The sequence below is a fragment of the Abrus precatorius genome, unplaced genomic scaffold (genome assembly GCF_003935025.1).
Source record: "Abrus precatorius isolate BTA unplaced genomic scaffold, Abrus_2018 Scaffold153, whole genome shotgun sequence".
NCBI classification, from domain to species: Eukaryota; Viridiplantae; Streptophyta; class Magnoliopsida; order Fabales; family Fabaceae; genus Abrus; species Abrus precatorius.
Genome location: NW_020874351.1, coordinates 431,037 through 449,511, shown reverse-complemented (window position 1 = coordinate 449,511; position 18,475 = coordinate 431,037). Strand labels below are relative to the sequence as shown.

At 30.9% G+C, this 18,475-nt stretch overlaps 2 protein-coding genes across 2 annotated transcripts; one reads left to right on the top strand and one right to left on the bottom strand.

Annotated features, from left to right (window-relative positions):
• On the top strand, nt 1-4,931 carry LOC113857246 (cyclin-A2-4). Its single transcript, XM_027489044.1, has 11 exons — nt 1-273; nt 449-658; nt 1,549-1,704; nt 2,457-2,549; nt 2,864-2,997; nt 3,339-3,414; nt 3,731-3,807; nt 3,933-3,966; nt 4,064-4,213; nt 4,406-4,540; nt 4,878-4,931. Exons 1-11 carry the CDS (start codon nt 1-3, stop codon nt 4,929-4,931), a joined length of 1,392 nt encoding a protein of 463 aa, XP_027344845.1.
• A 7,746-nt stretch (nt 4,932-12,677) lies between these two features.
• Nucleotides 12,678-15,461, bottom strand: LOC113857188 (auxin-induced protein 22A-like). The gene is made up of 3 exons (XM_027488974.1): nt 15,104-15,461; nt 14,296-14,389; nt 12,678-12,792 (listed from the first exon to the last, which is right to left on the bottom strand). The coding sequence occupies exons 1-3, from the start codon at nt 15,459-15,461 to the stop codon at nt 12,678-12,680; spliced, it is 567 nt and encodes a 188-aa protein (XP_027344775.1).
• Between the last annotated feature and the right edge of the window lie 3,014 nt (nt 15,462-18,475).

Below are 18,475 nucleotides of genomic sequence, written 5' to 3'. Positions count from 1 at the left end.
ATGAAGAAAGAAATCAGTGTCACATTGAAAACTAGGGAGCCCCCCGGTCGATTGACCCGTGCTCGAGCTGCTGCATTTCGTGCATCTGGACAGCTACCCCCTGTGAAGAAGTCAGCACAGCAAAATCAGAATCAGTTACCCAGAGCCAACTCAAAAAGAGCAATTTCTGATAATATATGTCTTCAACGTAAGAAGAGGGCTGTTCTTCAGGATGTTACTAATGTTTGCTGTGAAAATGCATACAAGGGCTGTTTCAACTCAACTAAAATTCAGGTTTTATCCATGTCTTAAGCCCCAATTGTTTAGAGCAAGAACATGATTTATTTAAAACTATCCCTCATGGTTAACTGTCTCCTGTCATGTTGAAATTTGTTGCTGGATTGATGTAACATTCATGGAAAGTTGCTCTCATCGTCCTTACCTAACAGTGAATTTTTGTGACTGGTAGGCTAAGAAAAGTAAGCCACCAAAAATTCAAGTTGACTCCAAAGGAAAGAGTATACAGGAATCAGAAGATGCTATGTGCTCAATTAATTTGGAAAACAATGAACATCAATGGCTGAGTACTAGTGAATGTAGCAAGGATTTAAGACTGCCCGAAAGTCAGACGTCTGGAATATCTGCTCATCCTTTTATCTCTCAGAAGAAAGGTTTTGCTGTCTACCATTACTTACATACTCTAATTTCGCGTAATAATACATATTGTTTGTTTTTACTGTAGTTTCTTGAAGAATTATTAATTCTTCTGCTGAACTTAAATCAGTTGGTATATGTAGTTCAAAGGGAAGTGACCTTCTGAAGTCTGAGATTGTTGTAATAAAATATCTAGATTGTTGGGGTGCATTCTATACTATCATGGATTTATGGTGGAGTTCAAGCAAAACATTATAGCTCAATTTAAAGAAAAAAAGTTAGTATATAAAATGAATAAAAATTTTCTTATAAGTTAGAAATAATTTATACTTTTCTATTTTTTGAGAACCTCTCTTATTTAACTTCTATAAAATTTGAGGAAATAAGTTATTTTTAACTTATAAGAGAAGTTTTATTCATTTTTTTATACTATTTTTTTTTCTTGTAAGAACTACCCTAGAAGTTCATCCAAACTTTGCCCATGTCTGTTGGGAGACAATAATGTTAGTTGACCAAACTAATATTTTCTTGATTAACAAAAATGAGACAATTAGTTGGGTAATAAACCTGATCTGAAAAAAAATTTAACCTTTTTATCTTTTGTAATATACTCCTTCACATATCATACGTTCTGATAATACTGAAAATTGCTGCCACAACAATTAACCTGTACATTTGAAACAATCCAACACCCTGGTATAGAGAAATTTGAAGATCTTCGGTTTCCTTCTTACAATTATAACCAATTGTTGCTTGGAAGCCTACTAAAATGACCGTAATTTGTCATTATGTATTTAATATATTGCTTTTCACTGGGTTACTGAATTTGTTCAAGTCCTTAACAAAAGAAATTATTTCTGAGTTGATGTGTTTTTCATCTTTTTTCTCAGCTGTATATTGATCAGTACTGACAAGCATACCCACATTGTTGCAGCCAAGAAAGATAACCTTTCAGCAGTTTTGAGTGCAACGAAGGATCCAGACATTACTAATATAGATGATGATCTTGAAGATCCTCAGTTGTGCAGCCTCTATGCTGCTGATATCTATGAGAACATGCGTGTTGCTGAGGTTTGTGCTGCAAATACCATGCTTATTACGATTGGTTAATAAAGCCTTATTGTCTATATCAACTTTGCTAGCTTTGGAAGCAAGAAAATATACTCATACTTTTTCTGCCTGCCTTTTCATGTTTAGGATTTAATAGTCGACTTCTTTCCTCATCCCTAACAGCAGAGAAAAGGGAAAGAAAATTCCCTTTAATATTATGATCTCTGTGTATCCACTCATTCCCTTAATGGTGTGCTGATAGACACAAATATTCACCAATATAAAATTTTTTTGAACATATAAATGTTTTCTCGATTGCTTTCATTGAACTTCATGATTAGGACCTTAGGATATGGAAATATTTAAGGTTACAAAGCTAAGAAAAAATTTCACCTTGATGTTTCCTTTTAATTTCCAGTTATACCTTCAGTATCAAGACCTTTTTAGATTTTAAGAGCTTTTGTTTGTCATTATCTCAATTAATAATGGTTATTACTGAATAACAACTACAACAACCAAATCTTATCCCAAGTGATAAAATGCTGCATTGTGATGTTGGGAGCTAAGAAACCTTGATCTGAATAAACAAAAGATTGTTAAAACCTTGTGATCTGCATGCTATAGCCTACATACTATATTGGATTGAAACATTGTGGGATATTGGGATTCCAGATTTTTCACAGCCCTATAAAATGGAATGCAGAATTACCATAACCTTTCTTTTAGATTTTGTTTCAAGTCTTACCTTGTTTGTCTAATATTTTATATTTCAGCTCGCAAAAAGGCCACGTCCTAACTTTATGGAAATGGTGCAGCGAGATATCACTCATAGCATGCGTGGAATACTGGTTGATTGGCTTGTAGAGGTTTGCTTATAATTCACCTAATATAATTCAAAGTGTTTAGACGCGAGAAATTGAGTGTTCAGAGATGATAATAATGTAGATAAAACTATCATCGCTTATGAGTAGGCTTTAACATAGAGGCTTTAAAATAGTTCCCATCAAGGAACAATATAATTTAGCTAATCCCAAAGCTATAATATTAAGTGCTGTTATGGTGGTTGACAATAATATGTGAGTTGAGGTAGCTTTAATATTTATGAGAAAAAGAAACACGGGGAAACTTTTTCGTTTTTTGTTTTTCAGAAACTAAATTGCATTCTTAATTACTTTTTCAGGTTTCTGAGGAATACAAATTGGTTTCAGACACTCTTTACCTCACTGTATATCTCATAGATTGGTTTCTCTCCAAAAATTACATTGAAAGACAAAGGCTTCAGCTACTTGGCATCACCTGCATGCTTATTGCCTCGTAAGTTTTTAAATTCAATGAAATTGACTACGAACCATCTCAGTCATATTTTCCACAGCACATATGTAATTACCTTCATGATATCATAATATTAAAACTGAAATTTTTTAGTTGCGTTGACATTGTTGTGTGGTCCATATTACATTGATGCTTCTTTATGAGAATACAATGTGTTGTATCCTTGCTTCTATGTTAATGAATGGTCAATCAAAAAAGAGGATATCTCTGGGACCTTGATAATTTGGATTAGGGTGTGAAGCATGGAATGCAAAAGATGGGAAATTGTGCTGATTCTGATGCATTTTGAAATTTTTATTTTGTCTTTTGCTTTATAATTGAAGGAAATATGAAGAAATTAATGCCCCACGTATTGACGATTTCTGCTTCATCACAGACAATACATACACGAAAGTGGAGGTATGTCATGCTTATTCAATAATAAATGGTTTATGCCAATAATGAGGAATTTATAGTTTTACATATTGAAACTTAAAACTAATTGAAGTTTTATCAAATAAAATTGAAAACTACTGTTACACTCGCCGACAACAACAAAGATTCTCAAGCTCTAATATCTTATTCCCTGGCTTTTCAAATTCACTTTTAAAACTACGGATTTTTTATGCTGTCCTAGTCACTATGCAAAAGTTTAATAATAGTGTTTTACAAGATTAAGAACATAAATTTTGGACTCTTTGCAAATTGCAACTGATTAATAACTTGTGGCTGTCAGGTACTAAAAATGGAGAGTCGAGTGTTAAAGTCATCTGAATATCAACTGTTTGCTCCCACTACAAAAACTTTCCTCAGGTTCTTGTTGACACTTTTATCATTAAATCATTAATATATCCACACAAAAGAAACATGATAAGAAAATTTCAACTCTTCATTGAGAGATCTTTAATGCAATATCCTTTTACCTTCTTGGTTCTTAGGAGGTTCCTTCGAGCAGCACAAGCTTCATACAAGGTGAAAACATTGATCTTGGGGCAATGCTGTTTGGTCTAAAACATGGCAAATTGTTTGGTTGAGTTTACTAATCACTAACCTGCTGAAAAATATGCAGGACCCTAACCTTGAATTGGAGTACCTGGCGAATTACCTGGCTGAACTAACACTGATGGACTATGGTTTCTTGAATTTCCTTCCCTCTATCATTGCTGCATCAGCTGTATTTCTTGCCAGGTGGACGCTAGATCAGTCAAACCACCCATGGGTTAGTGCCTCACTCATATTTTCCTTACATTTAAGGCATGTTTGTTTCAGTGTTTTGTATGATATGAACGTGCGTTTAGGATCCAGAGGCAGCTCTAAATTGTATTGAGTACGCATGTTCAAGTCATGGAAACGTTTAACCAAACACGCTTAGAGTTATGTAAAGGAAACATGACACTCTTTGTTATTGCAGAATCCAACTCTTCAATACTATGCTTGTTACAAAGCATCAGAGTTGAAAGCCACAGTTCTTGCATTACAAGACCTACAGCTCAATACCAATGGCTGCCCTCTAACTGCGATTCACACAAAGTACAGACAAGACAAGGTATGGATATCAAACCCTCTTTCATTACATTTATATAAAGGACAAAACTTAGGTGCACTACTATTGGTATTGTTGGTGCTGTTCTCCAATCAGCATAGGAGTTTTTTATATCGGTAATATGTATGGACCTTTAATGTTGATGTACTAACCTTCAAGGCATACTTTTATTATGCATATTACTGATGTGAAATTCTAACACTGATTAGAGAACAGTACTATCAGTATCTACAATACTGCATCCAAGTTGTCTTTATATAAATATTTTTGAACTTGAACTACTAGTAGACATTTACTATCAACTTGCATGATGTTTATTATGGAATTCTCTTTTTAACAGTTTAAATGTGTAGCGGCTTTGTCTTCACCAAAACTGAATGAAACTTTGTTCTGAAGATAAAGATGATTGACAAGCCAATGATGCAAGGGACTCCTAACTGATATGTACACAACAAAGAAATCGTGTCTAATCTAATCCTGTCTTCAACTTCCATTCGTTTTGTGCCTGTCCATTCTTTTAATATCTTCTGTATGTACATTACATGGTAAGCTGTCTGAGATAGAACTAGAACCCCAATACGAGGCATAATTACTTGGATATTTGAACTCGCATGTAGTAATGGCCATTGTTGGGTGTAACAAAATAACATCTGATACCTTGGACTTATTTATGATCCAAGTTTATGTTAAAATTAAGTAGAACTGTGATAGAATATACTGTTGTATCAAAATTGATCTTAATAATAAATTTTCATTGAAACATATTTCTTTATTAAAAAAAATACAATAATTGATTTTGTAACGGTTAAAAAATAGAAATAGGAACCCATTCGTCTCATAGTAAGTTTTCTTTTTGTTTGTGGTTTGGCTTTACTATTTTATTTCACTATAAACCTAAAAGGGGTGCATGTGGGTGTGGTCAACGCCTAATGAAAAGTCATTTTAAAATTTTCTGTAATTAACAATAGTTTTCTGGAGGACTTTGCTAACCCAGATCGTGTCAAGTCAACCTAGATTGACATCGATTTCATATGATGTTGATTTACTATTGTGTTAGCTCAATTTAGTAATCACGGATCGAAAAATGGAATCTTTTAATGTAGGGTTGTCTCATTCTTTTTGTGAATAGTAAATCTGATTATGAAATAGGAATAGGCACTGGAATCTGAAAATAAGGAGCGCAAGATATTTGAACCGAGAAAAAATTGCGCTAACACCATCATTGCCAAAGAAAGGTTTTCTATTACACAATTGGATCGTTTCAAGTAATCTTGGGCTTTAGACCGTTGGATCTCTTTTTATTAATTGTAGCTTTGACCCAGAAAAAGAGCAGTCATGATCCAAGAATAAATGGACATCTTTGTTTGTGAAAATAAATAATTAAAAAAAGTAAGATATATAATAATAATAATAATAAATAAATAAATAAATAAATAATTTTTTTATTGAAATTATTTTAATATTATTTAAGTTTTAGTTAACCTTGGTAAACACATGTTCACTCAATTATTATTATTAAGATGTGTTTAATTAACTAATGTAATTAAGCATTCAGGTAAATAGATCTCGTTTTATGAGAAATGAACAGGTTTGACTATAAAATTTATTGATAAATTAAAAATAACCTATAAAAAAATCATAAGTCACTTTCAAATGTTAATATATATATATATATATACTCTTTATGAATATGATGTGTGCTGTTTTTTGGTCCAAAGAGACTTTGATTTTGAGTTCAAGGGAGGAGACTAGGGATGACAGTTCCCAGTTTGCAATAATCAGATTCTTTTAGTCCTGTTTTCTTTTGTTTCTTTGCTAGTTAACTTCGTATTCCTTGTCTTTATCTTACTATAAGAATCATATAAACAATATTTTATAATATGTTAATGATTAATTAACATGAAAAAATATAAGGGTCTATTTAATTTAAGAAAATATTTTGTATCTCTATTCTTTTTGTTTAAATAAATAAATAACATCTTACTTTTTAAAAATATTTCTATGGTTTTACATTTTTTGTAATTATTTATAAAAATAAATATTTTTACAAACCAAGCAGGGTTCTTAATTTATCATGAATACATTAATAAAATAAATCGAGTAAAAATAGCCTTTTAATGAAAACGAAGTAAAAGGCTTTGATCTCTCACTTTGAGAGTTCTCTTAAGCATATTGATTAAAGTTCGATACTGAAAGAAACAAAATCTACTTGTGCTGTATTTATGCATCAAGAAAATATTTTGTTTGTTGGTTAAGGAATATCTTTAGTGCATCTAAAAAAAGCTTAATGGGATAAATTAAACCCCATTTGGGTCATAATTAATAAGGGTTGAGCAATTAACTTGTGAAACAGCATGACATCTAACGTGCTGGTGCGCCATTATTGCCTAATTCTTGTTTACAAAAGTCATGTAAAATAAATCAATTCATTTACTTTTAGTATAAAATAAGTGTGGCATAACATTTTATACTATTAATTGTTAATTAATTGAGTTTAGACAAAGTCTTGGCAATAATTTGTGCAGACAACATGCACATGGAAGAGTGTTTTCCATATACTTAGGAGCAGGAGTGACAGGTGTTACCTGGACCTTGTCATGTTAAAGCCATCACTTTCCCTTTTCTCATGGGTCACATTTATTCTGGTGGTTAGTAGAAAGGCTATGGTTGTCTTCACTACTCACAGTCAGCCAAATTAAGTGCTTAGATAATTGTTTATTCAATATTTTTTTAAATTATTGGAATGAGTTAAAAATATTTTATTTTAATAAATTATACTATAAATTTTACTGAGATAAGCTGAAAATAATTTATGAAAATTATAACCTGTTTTTCATAAATTATTTATAAAGTTTTTTAAATAGATCTTTAATCATATATAAATTATTGTTTTGATATAAAGTAAGAGTTTTATTCTAAAATAGCTTAAGGCATTTTAGATAGACAATTTTTTAAACTTGTAATCCAAATATTTCCTCTCACTATTGAATGGGTCCATATGAAAATCCTGATATGGTATAAGAATACATATAAAAACAAAATATGAAAAGCATAAATAAAAAAAGTCAAGAAAAAAAGATAGACTTGTGACATTAAAGTTTTTTTTATAAGTCCATATTAACAAAAAATAAAATAAATACTCAATTAGTCTAAAGCTAATTGGACTTAAGAGAAAATATTAAATATTATACCTTACGAATTAGCAACATCAAATGATATACAAGTTAGATAGTCTTATTCTAAAACAGTTTAAGACATATTAGATAAAGAAATCTTTTAAATTTATAATTTAAAATTTCTTTTTCACCGTTGAATTTGACTCATGCTAAAATTAGAAGAATAATCAAGAAGCAAAACTTTCTATATACTATTCTTTAGTCAAGCCTTCATGTGTTTTAGTATTAATTTTCATTAAAATTTGAATTTTATTTTGCTACACAATAAAAATAAACATTTAACGGATAAAAAAGATAATATTAAAAATTGTCACGAGTTATATAACAAAATTTTTATATACTAAATGCACTTAAAGAATTATGTCTAAATTTTGTCTTTTTATTTGACATGGGTACCTAAACCATGGTCACACACCAAACATATTGTGTTTGTCTCGCTTAGAACAGAGTTACAAGATTTGAACATAATCAGTCATGTTGATGAGAAGATTCATTACCTTATATAGTATATAACTACATATAAACGATGGTCACACACGTTGTTATAACTGGCAAGGGTGCCTACAATATCGCATCATAAGGGGAAGGTTGAAGGGGTCAGCACAGCTAGCAATCAGCACTTTTGTATGTTATTAATGTCACTTTTACAACAGTAGTTTAGAGTACTGCTGAGAAGGGAACTATGCCAAATGATATGAACGTTTTCTGGTTGACCAAATTTATGCTCCTATTCATACAATTGCATGTTCAATTCTCAATGACAATGTGATTTCATAGTCATGATTTATTAGCAAACTCATTATATAAAATCTGCTGCTAATTTACAGCTTACATAAAAGACTGGTTGGAGAAATTTTGAGAAAAGGGAATTTTAAATTCGCATTCAACAAAAGCATTGTAACTAAAAACTGATTAAATTGTTTATTCTTGATTAATATAAAGAAGAAAGCAAAACGTTATTAGCTCTTGCAAGTACTTATCACTTACGAATATGCTCGTTAAACATAAGAAGAATTCATAGAAGCGGGACTTTCCCCTCAAAATATTAACAAGATTCTGTATCCCACACTTTTTGCATACAAAAATATCAGCAAAAGAAAAAGAAATCTAGAAATTAATCATATTCAGAGGAAGTGTATAGTGAATACATAATTAGGCCTAAAGAATCATTTATTCGGACGGAACTATTCATATTTTAAATAAAATTTTCTATGATTAATGATCATCGTGTTTGGATTTTGTGTTAAAGCAATCATCATGGGTTTGAATGTCTGGACAGAACCATAGAAGTCAAGGTCACCCTTCAAAATAACCAATACTTAACCCTGTACCTAAATGATAGTACGGAATTAACATTTAATTGGTTTATTAATGATTGTGAGTTAAGAAACGGGTGAAGTTGAAATTAGGTTCAGAAATAGGCAAAAGTAAATTCAGCCTTAAATTAATAAAAAAATATTAATTAACGATCAATTTTAAGTATCTAAAATATTATTTTTTATTTAAAAAATTATTTATTATATCAAAAACACAAAAAATTATCCTTTTTTATAATAAAATTTTATTACTTTAAGAGTCCATTTAAAAGAAAAAATAATAAGAAAAATATTGATATATTTTTTTTTATCTTATTTAATTTTTGACATTAGATGAATAAAATATAATAATTCTATCCTAAATCTTATCATTTCTTCCGTTCTAAGTTTTATTTTGTAAGAGTTAAATTAAAAATAAATAAAATAAAGAAACATAATGTATCTAATTTGTTATCCGATTTTTATGTTAATTTTATCTTATCTTATAAATTGCACCTTTAAAATCTTAAAATTAGTTCCAAAAACTAATATTAATCAAATCTAAAGTTAATAATAGCATTGTACTCCCATTAGTAAGATACCGACTACATTTTAACTTTTATAAATCAATTGATAACATAAAATATACAAAGACAAAGGAAACACTGTATTGTCATGGAACTCCTTTCAACTTGCAGGGATCAGTGTCTTGGTTCTTATCCTTGACAAAAGCTCAAAGCAAAGGAAGAAAAGATGAAACTTGTAGTCCACCATCACACTCTCTCTGGGACAAGCACAACTCAAGGACTCATTCCCTGTTCTTCCCTAAAGGGAATACAATTGATGGCACGGTGGACCCTTTTCCTCTTATTGTAATGTAGTAGAAATATTATAGTAGTAGTTGTGCTTAAATTGGCTTTCCAGATCCATCACATGGGTGTCCTTGATCGACAACAGCTAGCTGGATAGGCTTTATGGTTAGTCCAAGTTCCTATAGACATGGTATGGTGAGAGAAAGATCAATGCTGACTTGTCTTACCCAATATCTATAAAAGACATCTGGCAATTACTCATAGTGTTGAAGCCTTGCTATGACACCATGTTTTGTATTTTCTGTTCGTTTTTTCATTTCTTCTTTTGAAAGGGCATATCTTAGTTCATCCATTCGGAATCTTTATTTTTTTTCCTTACTATAAAGTCATTAAAATGGCTTGTCACCTGAGAGATGTAGATGGATCTTTCTCTCTTTAATATTTAGTGTAACTAGGTAAATTAGTGGGGGTTTTATGTAAGACCTTTAAATGAAAAGAATGCATCAAGACAAATGAGCAATTATGTGATTATCAGCATTCTGATGAAAACATAGTTGATGTAAATAATTGATCACTTAACAAGAATAAGACTAATTTGATATATATGTACGAGTTTGATAGAAATTGACTATAATTATCCTAAGATGTTCCGATAGTGCTCATAGACAAATAATTTTTTTTCCTAAAATGGAAAATGACTTTTAAAAAATGTTTAGAAGAGAACTAGAAGGTGAAGATGGAGATCATGCTCTGGTCTATAGGTAGGTTAATTTGGAACAAAATTAATGAAATGATGTTTTTAATGAATATAATTCATGGGGTAACGTCGAAAACGTTAAATTTTGTGCTTAGTTTCACACAAGCGATGAATTCATTCTTCAAGTAAATTAATTTCGATTTAAGTGATTATAATGCTGATGTTGAACCTAAATTAAAAGAAGATTAGCAACACATTTTCTTATAAGATAAATCTCATATGAATTTCATTAAACAAATAAGTTATTTAATTAGACTTATATAAAATTTAACTAATAATATAAATATATTCAAAATTATGTAAAAAAAAATGTCAGTTTAAATTTGAATCTTATTATTTATTAACATAAGATTAATTATGAGAAAGAAAACACAACAATAAAATAATAAAAGATTACATATAATAAGATTTTTATAATCTTTCTCATAACATATATAATTAAAACTAACACGAAAAATCCAATCTATCTATAAATATTTCTCTTGCAAAAAAACAAAACATAATGCTGTCCAACTACATTGATTGCGTTTAAAATTGTTTATAAAAATAGTGGGTTACTTAGTGTGTTTTAGAAACTATTACTATTTTGGGATTGTTCGAAATACAAACAAGATTCTGCACCTAGGGTTAAGTAACAGTTCGACTTTTGCGCTCTTATCATGTGCAGCCCTAGAAATGGCTAAAAGAGGCAATCATGTGCACTTGTTGTGAGAAACAAATATACATAAAGTTAGTTCATGTCTTCATGAACTAAAAATATTATTTTACTCTCTCTGTTTACGTTACGATGTTTACAATGATAATTTTATTTTTAATTATACTTTTAGTCTTAATTTTGTGCTAGCATGATTTTGATGTTTCTGTGTTTTTTTTTTCTCTCACTCGATTGTAGTCTTTCTATAATTTTTTAATTTTGAAAATATGGTCTCATCCTTGACTTTTCATCCAATTATTAACTATTCATGTTGGCGTAGACCATGTTTAATGATGTGACTAACATTGTTGGAAGGAAAAAAGACTTCTTTAACGTTTAGGTTTTTTAATTTAAATTGTCTGTCTTTTAAATTTTATGAAAGTAATCGTAGCCCTTTATTTTCAAAATTAGACAATTTTTGCCTTGCCACCCTCTCTACCTTATACCATATATCCAAACACTGCCACGCCAACTTCCATACATACCAAGTCTTTCACATAGCTAGTCTCATTATTATCCACCTCCACAAACTACCATTAATCAGTCACCAACAACCTCCATGGTTGTTGTTCAAGAACCTTAAAAGCTCCTTACTCAACCATTTGTGCTCAATTACTAGGTTGAAATTCATTTTTTTAGCATCGAAGGAAGAAGAAGACAATTAATGTATTCTAAGGAATAATATTTAAGAGAAATAAAAATATTTGTAAATGATATAATAAAAAGAAAGAAAGAAGTAGATACAGATGATCGAATCTAAAAAATAACGAATAAGAAAATATAAGAGTTGGTAATAAAGATATAATGAACGATGTTAAAAAAAATAAAAAGTATATATAACAATTATATATATATATATATTGCTTCGTTCGAGTGAGGGAGGGTGGAGTCAAGTAGGAGGTAGGAGGACAACAGTACATTTTTCCAACCTAATCCGTCTTTCACTGTGTAACACTTTTTGTATTTATATTTTTTTAAAGCTTATTTTCTCATAATAATTATTTACTCTTTCGTAATTTTGTTTCTTTTTACGTGAATAACTTGATAGGGTGGTTTACTGTACCAATTATATATTTAAACACTAAAAGGAAAAAAAAAGTTTAGGTGAAGTAATTAACAGAGTTGGAATTAGAAACAAAAAATATACTTATACAAGTTTTAGTGCAGCGAACTGCAAATTAACAAATATGGCAAAGCATTAATCTAAAACGATGAGTTTTCCCTATTAATTATATAGGGTCCTATATGTCCTTCATTAATAATGAACACAAACAGAAATCTGATTCATATATATATATCAAACTATAAAGACATGCTTTCGCAAATATAAGAAAACGACAACATAAATTTAATTGATGATCATCAAAACGTGCACGACATTAATTAGAAGCCTAACATGCTATCTTTCATTTTGCCACTCCTTCTATGAATCCCTTTAAAGATCCTTTTGGTTGAAGACCAAAGCCCTTCGCATCTGATCTCTTCATAATCCTCAGCCTCTTGCATGACTCAATAAACATTCTGTCAAGAATCATGATTAAACATAGTTATTACCAGTAACCGAATATAAGTTTAACATCACAAAATAGAAAATAATTAATTTATTATACCTTTAAATAAAAAATATATCTAAAATTGTAACAATTATTTACATGTTTATTTGTTTCTTTGAAGTTCATATATTTCATGGGACATCCGATCATTCTCGGAAATGTGGCCAACTAAGAAACTTTTTTCTCCTTTATTTTGATGTATCCAATAACAATAATGGCTTTGCCTTTTTCAGTGTAGGCCACCATGGATGATCGTTTCCCCCTTCCCAATTTGATGCTGAACATTATAACGAGGGATTCACGCATGTCGGCGATATGGGGTCCAACATATATTGTCGGCATCACAAAAAAATGTCGATTTTCACTTTCATGCATTAACTTGTACAAAATTCCGGTCTCACAGGAAAAAGAATAAATGCGCCTTCTGAAGTTTTAAATTTTAATAATTCTAAGAACACCTTTGGCAAACACTTGTCCGTATTTCAATTTTTGGAGTAATTCATATGTCATTTAAATCAGTGGGACAGCATGCCTTGTTTAGATTGATTAGGTAATTAAGTAATTAGCACGTAAGACCTTTATACATACATAAATGATAATGATAGTAAACGAAATTTCCGTAGCACATAGTTTTCGAACATGGAATCATAGTGGGTAGGGGCTGTACACTCTAAGCCAACACTGGAAGCTGACTCTATAACAGTAGTTGAAAGTATTTCTTGCTTACATAAACTCGTATCTTACACGATTACCACTTTTCTAAGAAATCACAAATAGATGTGCTTCCACCCAAAAGGAGGGGAAAAGAAAAAATAGCAGCATATTATGGGTGGGAGTTATTATTTATATATGTAATATGTGGGTTACACAAATTTGTATCAGTAAATGAAATTTGAAACGTATATAAACAAAACGGATAGTATGTATGCCTTAATTATAATTTGGTGATCATGTTTTAGGTGAGGTATACTCGAATTTTAAAGCAAAATACAACTATTACTTTTTCTAACCACATGTCCACATAGACTATAATATAATATATATACATTGATTGTTAACTGGATCTGATTCTTTGATTCTTTTAAAGTGATAATAAAAAATAAAAATATTTGTTAATAAAAACTCATGGAATAACTATTAATGCTATAATATTTTAGTTTTTTTTTTGTTTTTTTATTAAACGTTATAACTTTTTATTTATATTTCTATAACGAGCCTTTCTCACCTTAGATAAGTCCAATTATGTTGCTCTAAAACATGAGTTGGTTAGTTATTATATAATTTTAACTTAATTAGTCTAAGTTTGATCGATTAATGGAATTGTATTTAGTGTAACTAAGTAGATTCAATTTTAAAATTATAAGAAAATGATTCTATCATTTTCAATCAAAATCAATGAATTCAATCACAGCGTAAAATATAAAATTTATAAAAGCTAACAAAATAGGAGGGAAGGGCCAAGAGTACTTACTCCCAAGGGACATCTCCAACCAGCATCCAGTCACCATCTTTGTCCTCATAAATGGGAACGTGTTCAGAATTGTCCGCATTCTTCAATGCCTCCACTGCCAACATATTTTCGCAAACAAATATTAATTTTTGCGTTTTGTGGGGTTTGGTTCGCTTTCATCCTATTCTAATTGAGTACTTATGATATTAGTTTATATATAGCTTAAATTTGTTGTTCTTAATTCTTTGTCATGAAAAGAGCAGTTCAACTTTATCTATACACCAGTGCACGCCATCACGTAATAAGGAGAATGTCTAATTATTATATATACTACTTGGTCTCCCACTTTGTCCTTCTTTCTCTCTCTCTGGAATTATTTTACTCGTGCCCATTCTTTCCAGGACAATTATTGAAATGAAAGATTCTTCTTAATCCTAATGTTAGTACAACATATTCCTGCCGGTCAAAACGCTTAACTCACATAAATATCATCTAAGTTGAGGTTGTTTTAATTAAATTTTTGAAGAGCCTATGCCGCCAATTAAACCCTATATCAATCACGTGTTGTTCTTTAATAGTAATTACAACAGGTCAAAATGCACGCCCATTCATTCATCTTCCCTACAAGATATATCATATGCTATTATTATAAATTATAAGGAAATATGTTTAAAAATAGAATTACAAATGCTTATAATATTATATTTTAGTTTTGTTCATGTAATTATATATTTTGCATGTCTCTAAATAATTTATTGACATTTTTACCCTAGCATGTAAAGATCATACCACAAATATTAAGAAAAATGAAAAGTAAAATGGAACTCACCCATTCCATAGCAACCAAAGAGTTTCTCCAAAGCCAAGGCTAACTCCGAGTATCCCTTATGCATACCAAGATCAACTTTACGCAAGAAGGGAGCCCCATCCATGCTAACTTTGACGTACATTTTTGAAGCTTCGTTCATGCTGTTCTTCTTCCGGTAAGAGCACACCGGAGGCCACCCCACCACTTGATTCTTCTTCTCTATTTTCTGGTCGCCGGAGCAGCTATTTTCATCGCCGACACCCTCAATCTCCGAGAACACCCTTTTCTTCTCATTCTTATTCACCACACTTGTAGGTTCTCCACCGGGCAGACCCAACCTTAGCTCAGTGATTTCAAGTCCAAGACCTTCTTTGGCCATATTCTCGGGGTACCAAACTCACTCTACCTTTTGTGTTCTGGAATAATGTTTTCTCTTTTGGATCAGAATATTTGGTGTGAAGGATATATCAATGGTTTTGAATATGGAAGAGAGAGCTTAGTTATAGAGTTATATATATAGAAAGTGAATGAAGAAGGACGTAGTGGGAGCAATGACAGGTCAAGTAAGGCGAATTGGTCGGTCACATGAGAAACAATTGTGGGGACAAGTTTGTCCCCTCGCAAAACCACCAACATAGGCCAGCACCATAAGTTGGATATGGGACACATCCAACGATTGATGCTGCGTCGTGAGTTCTTTTGAGATTTGATCTTGGCCGTTTGATTAGATGACTGGGAACATGCCATGTGACTGGCTTGATTGAGGGGGCTCTTTGCAATAAACTAGAAGGGTTACATGAAGAATTAAGGTGCATGATTATGTAAGTATATATATATAGTCAATCATATTTCCCTAAAAATTTTAATGACATCTATCTTATTTTAAATTTTTACAGAATGAATATCTTTTGTAGACACACAATACATAATTTTTGCGCCCACGTGTACATGTATTTTCTCACACACCCAATAGAATAACAACGTAAAATGAAAATGAAAATTAATTTAATCTTAAAAAGTTAGCCAAATCAATGCTATTTCTTCTGTCGGCAGGAATTACCAATCCTAGCTAAATGATAATTAACATGATATTTTCAGTGAATAGTAAAGATGAAATTTGATACGGTCATCTTTGTTACGGAACATAGTTATACATGTATGATCAGTGCCATGTCACAATGCATGTGACTTGTGAGCATCATGTTGATGATGCTGAAAGGGAACAAGGGACTGAAATGGGCAAGAAGGTAGGTCCCGGGGCAATTTTCTGTGGACTGTGAACGATCATATCAGTCAAACTAGACAATCCCTAGGTCCAGGAAACACTTAGGGACTCATGAAAGTTACAAACGCGCAAAACCAGGTTACTTGTTAGAATTCACATATCAGAAATTACCGCTTCATGCACGACAGCAATTAGAATACTAGATAGCGGTTAATGTTAAAGATTCTCTCGTCTCTGAGTGTGTAATTAAATAAGGGAATATTGAATTTATATATAAAGTCGTCATGACATAACAGTTGTCTACTTTCGTGTATCAGTTTTTTCCCCTTATTACTCTACAAAATTTGACGCCTATCGAACATGGTTGAACTAAAAACAAATGATCACTAGGCAGTAGACAATAGGTATTTCCTATTAAAGACAGTGGCTTAGTTTGAGTAACATGCAAAATTTTAACAGAATCAGATGTTGTTGTATTCATGAGTCTCATTTGAGGAACATATCGCATAAATTGAATTAAGAGGCTGAAGAATTTCTTGTAAGTTAAAGAATTTTTCATAACCGAGATATTTTTATGAATTTGTGCCGAGTTAATTAAAAAATCGGCATTATTTTATATTAATAATAAATAAATAGATACAATTTTACATGCATGAAATACCATTTTATATTTTAAATATAGAAAAATAATCAGATAAACATATTATCAACTTTTTATGTCCTTTATTTAAATTACCAATAAGGTATCGCTTAAAGACCAAAGCAATAGAAAGTTTTGCCTTAGCAATGAAAGTTGGTATGCAACACAAAAACTTATGCGTGCGCAGATTTTCCAAGCTCTGATCTCAATCAGCTAGCGGGTTTGGTGAAAAGAAACGTCACCTTCTTTTTCTTTTTCTTTTCTTTTCTTTTTAAAACTTTTTTTGCATGTTTCTAAATCAAACAAATTTCATGAAACAAAGGCCTTATATATTCTTTTCAGGCACATATAGATTAACTTTTGCCTCAGTACGTACGCGTAGGTCATCTTTTTTCGAGAATGTTGCTTGATATTCTAAGTTCAACAATGAATTCAATATCATGCATGGTAAAATAAAATCCATACGTTATATTTTTAAATTAATGCTATTCAAATAATCGTGTAGCTTGTAATATATTTGTCAACCATTTGGGAGCACGCTGTTTTCGATTTGTGATTCCATGTAGTAGTAGAAGTAGACAGAAAAGTATATAAGAAGATATCTAAGTATTCGTTTCGAAACTTAATCACCAAAATATCATGTTCGAGCTTCAAAGTTAAAACTGACATCCCAATAATGGTTTCAAACAAAGAAACCAAGGATCTTTAGTGATTAGCTCGTATATTATAAACTTTACGATAATAGAGTCCGATTGGGGACTATATATATATGTGCAATTATGGATTACAGTTCCAATTATATATAATGAGAAGAATCATAATAAATATGATTTCACCTAAAGTCATATATACTGGTTATTTAAACATATGCATATATGCTTGCTAACGGCTCCATTATGACTTAAATTCTATTGAAGACAAATCTAACTTGTTTTTGGGATTGCAACAATCGATATATTCTCTGAATTGCAAAACACATTTTAATCAATCTTAATTTTATTTCAAGTATAATAATTTATGGATGTTGTTACATGATTGATGTTTCCTCTAGAACAAGCAATAATAAAGGGTATACAAATATCAATGCGCCCACATGACATAATACCTCCATGAGTGCAAGTGGATATGGATCTTAATTCATTATATTTCAATTTAATAGTATAGCTGATGCTTAACTGAACCATATAAATATAAATGTCAGAGAGAAAGAGACTTAAACAAACCAAGGTGGTTGATGGAAGATACATTGTTCTAAGAACAGAGATAAATTATTAATTAGTTTTCAAAACTTACGAAGGAGACAATGTCCTATTCCTATTCAGTTACAGCTTAGAACAAAGGTATTTTAAAACCTTGGCTCGTGTTTCGCTTTCTTTTTCTCTCTGGTCATATCACTTTTTTTGGGGGTCAACAATACTTTGTTGTTTCACTAGAAGTGTACACTTTGATAATTTGATTGTGTCGACGATTGCACGAAAAGATCCACTGTCCAAAGAAAAAACCTTTTTATTGATACAAAATATTAATT

Excerpts from the sequence above, each read along its gene's own strand:
- LOC113857246 (XM_027489044.1), top strand. The coding sequence starts at position 1 with ATGAAGAAAGAAATCAGTGTCACATTGAAAACTAGGGAGCCCCCCGGT. Across the intron at positions 2,550-2,863 it reads TGGTTGATTGGCTTGTAGAG|GTTTCTGAGGAATACAAATT; the intron begins GTTTGCTTATAA and ends TTACTTTTTCAG. Across the intron at positions 3,415-3,730 it reads ATACATACACGAAAGTGGAG|GTACTAAAAATGGAGAGTCG; the intron begins GTATGTCATGCT and ends TGTGGCTGTCAG.
- LOC113857188 (XM_027488974.1), bottom strand. The coding sequence starts at position 15,461 with ATGGCCAAAGAAGGTCTTGGACTTGAAATCACTGAGCTAAGGTTGGGT. Across the intron at positions 14,390-15,103 it reads CTTTGGTTGCTATGGAATGG|TGGAGGCATTGAAGAATGCG; the intron begins GTGAGTTCCATT and ends ATATGTTGGCAG. Across the intron at positions 12,793-14,295 it reads GTTGGAGATGTCCCTTGGGA|AATGTTTATTGAGTCATGCA; the intron begins GTAAGTACTCTT and ends GATTCTTGACAG.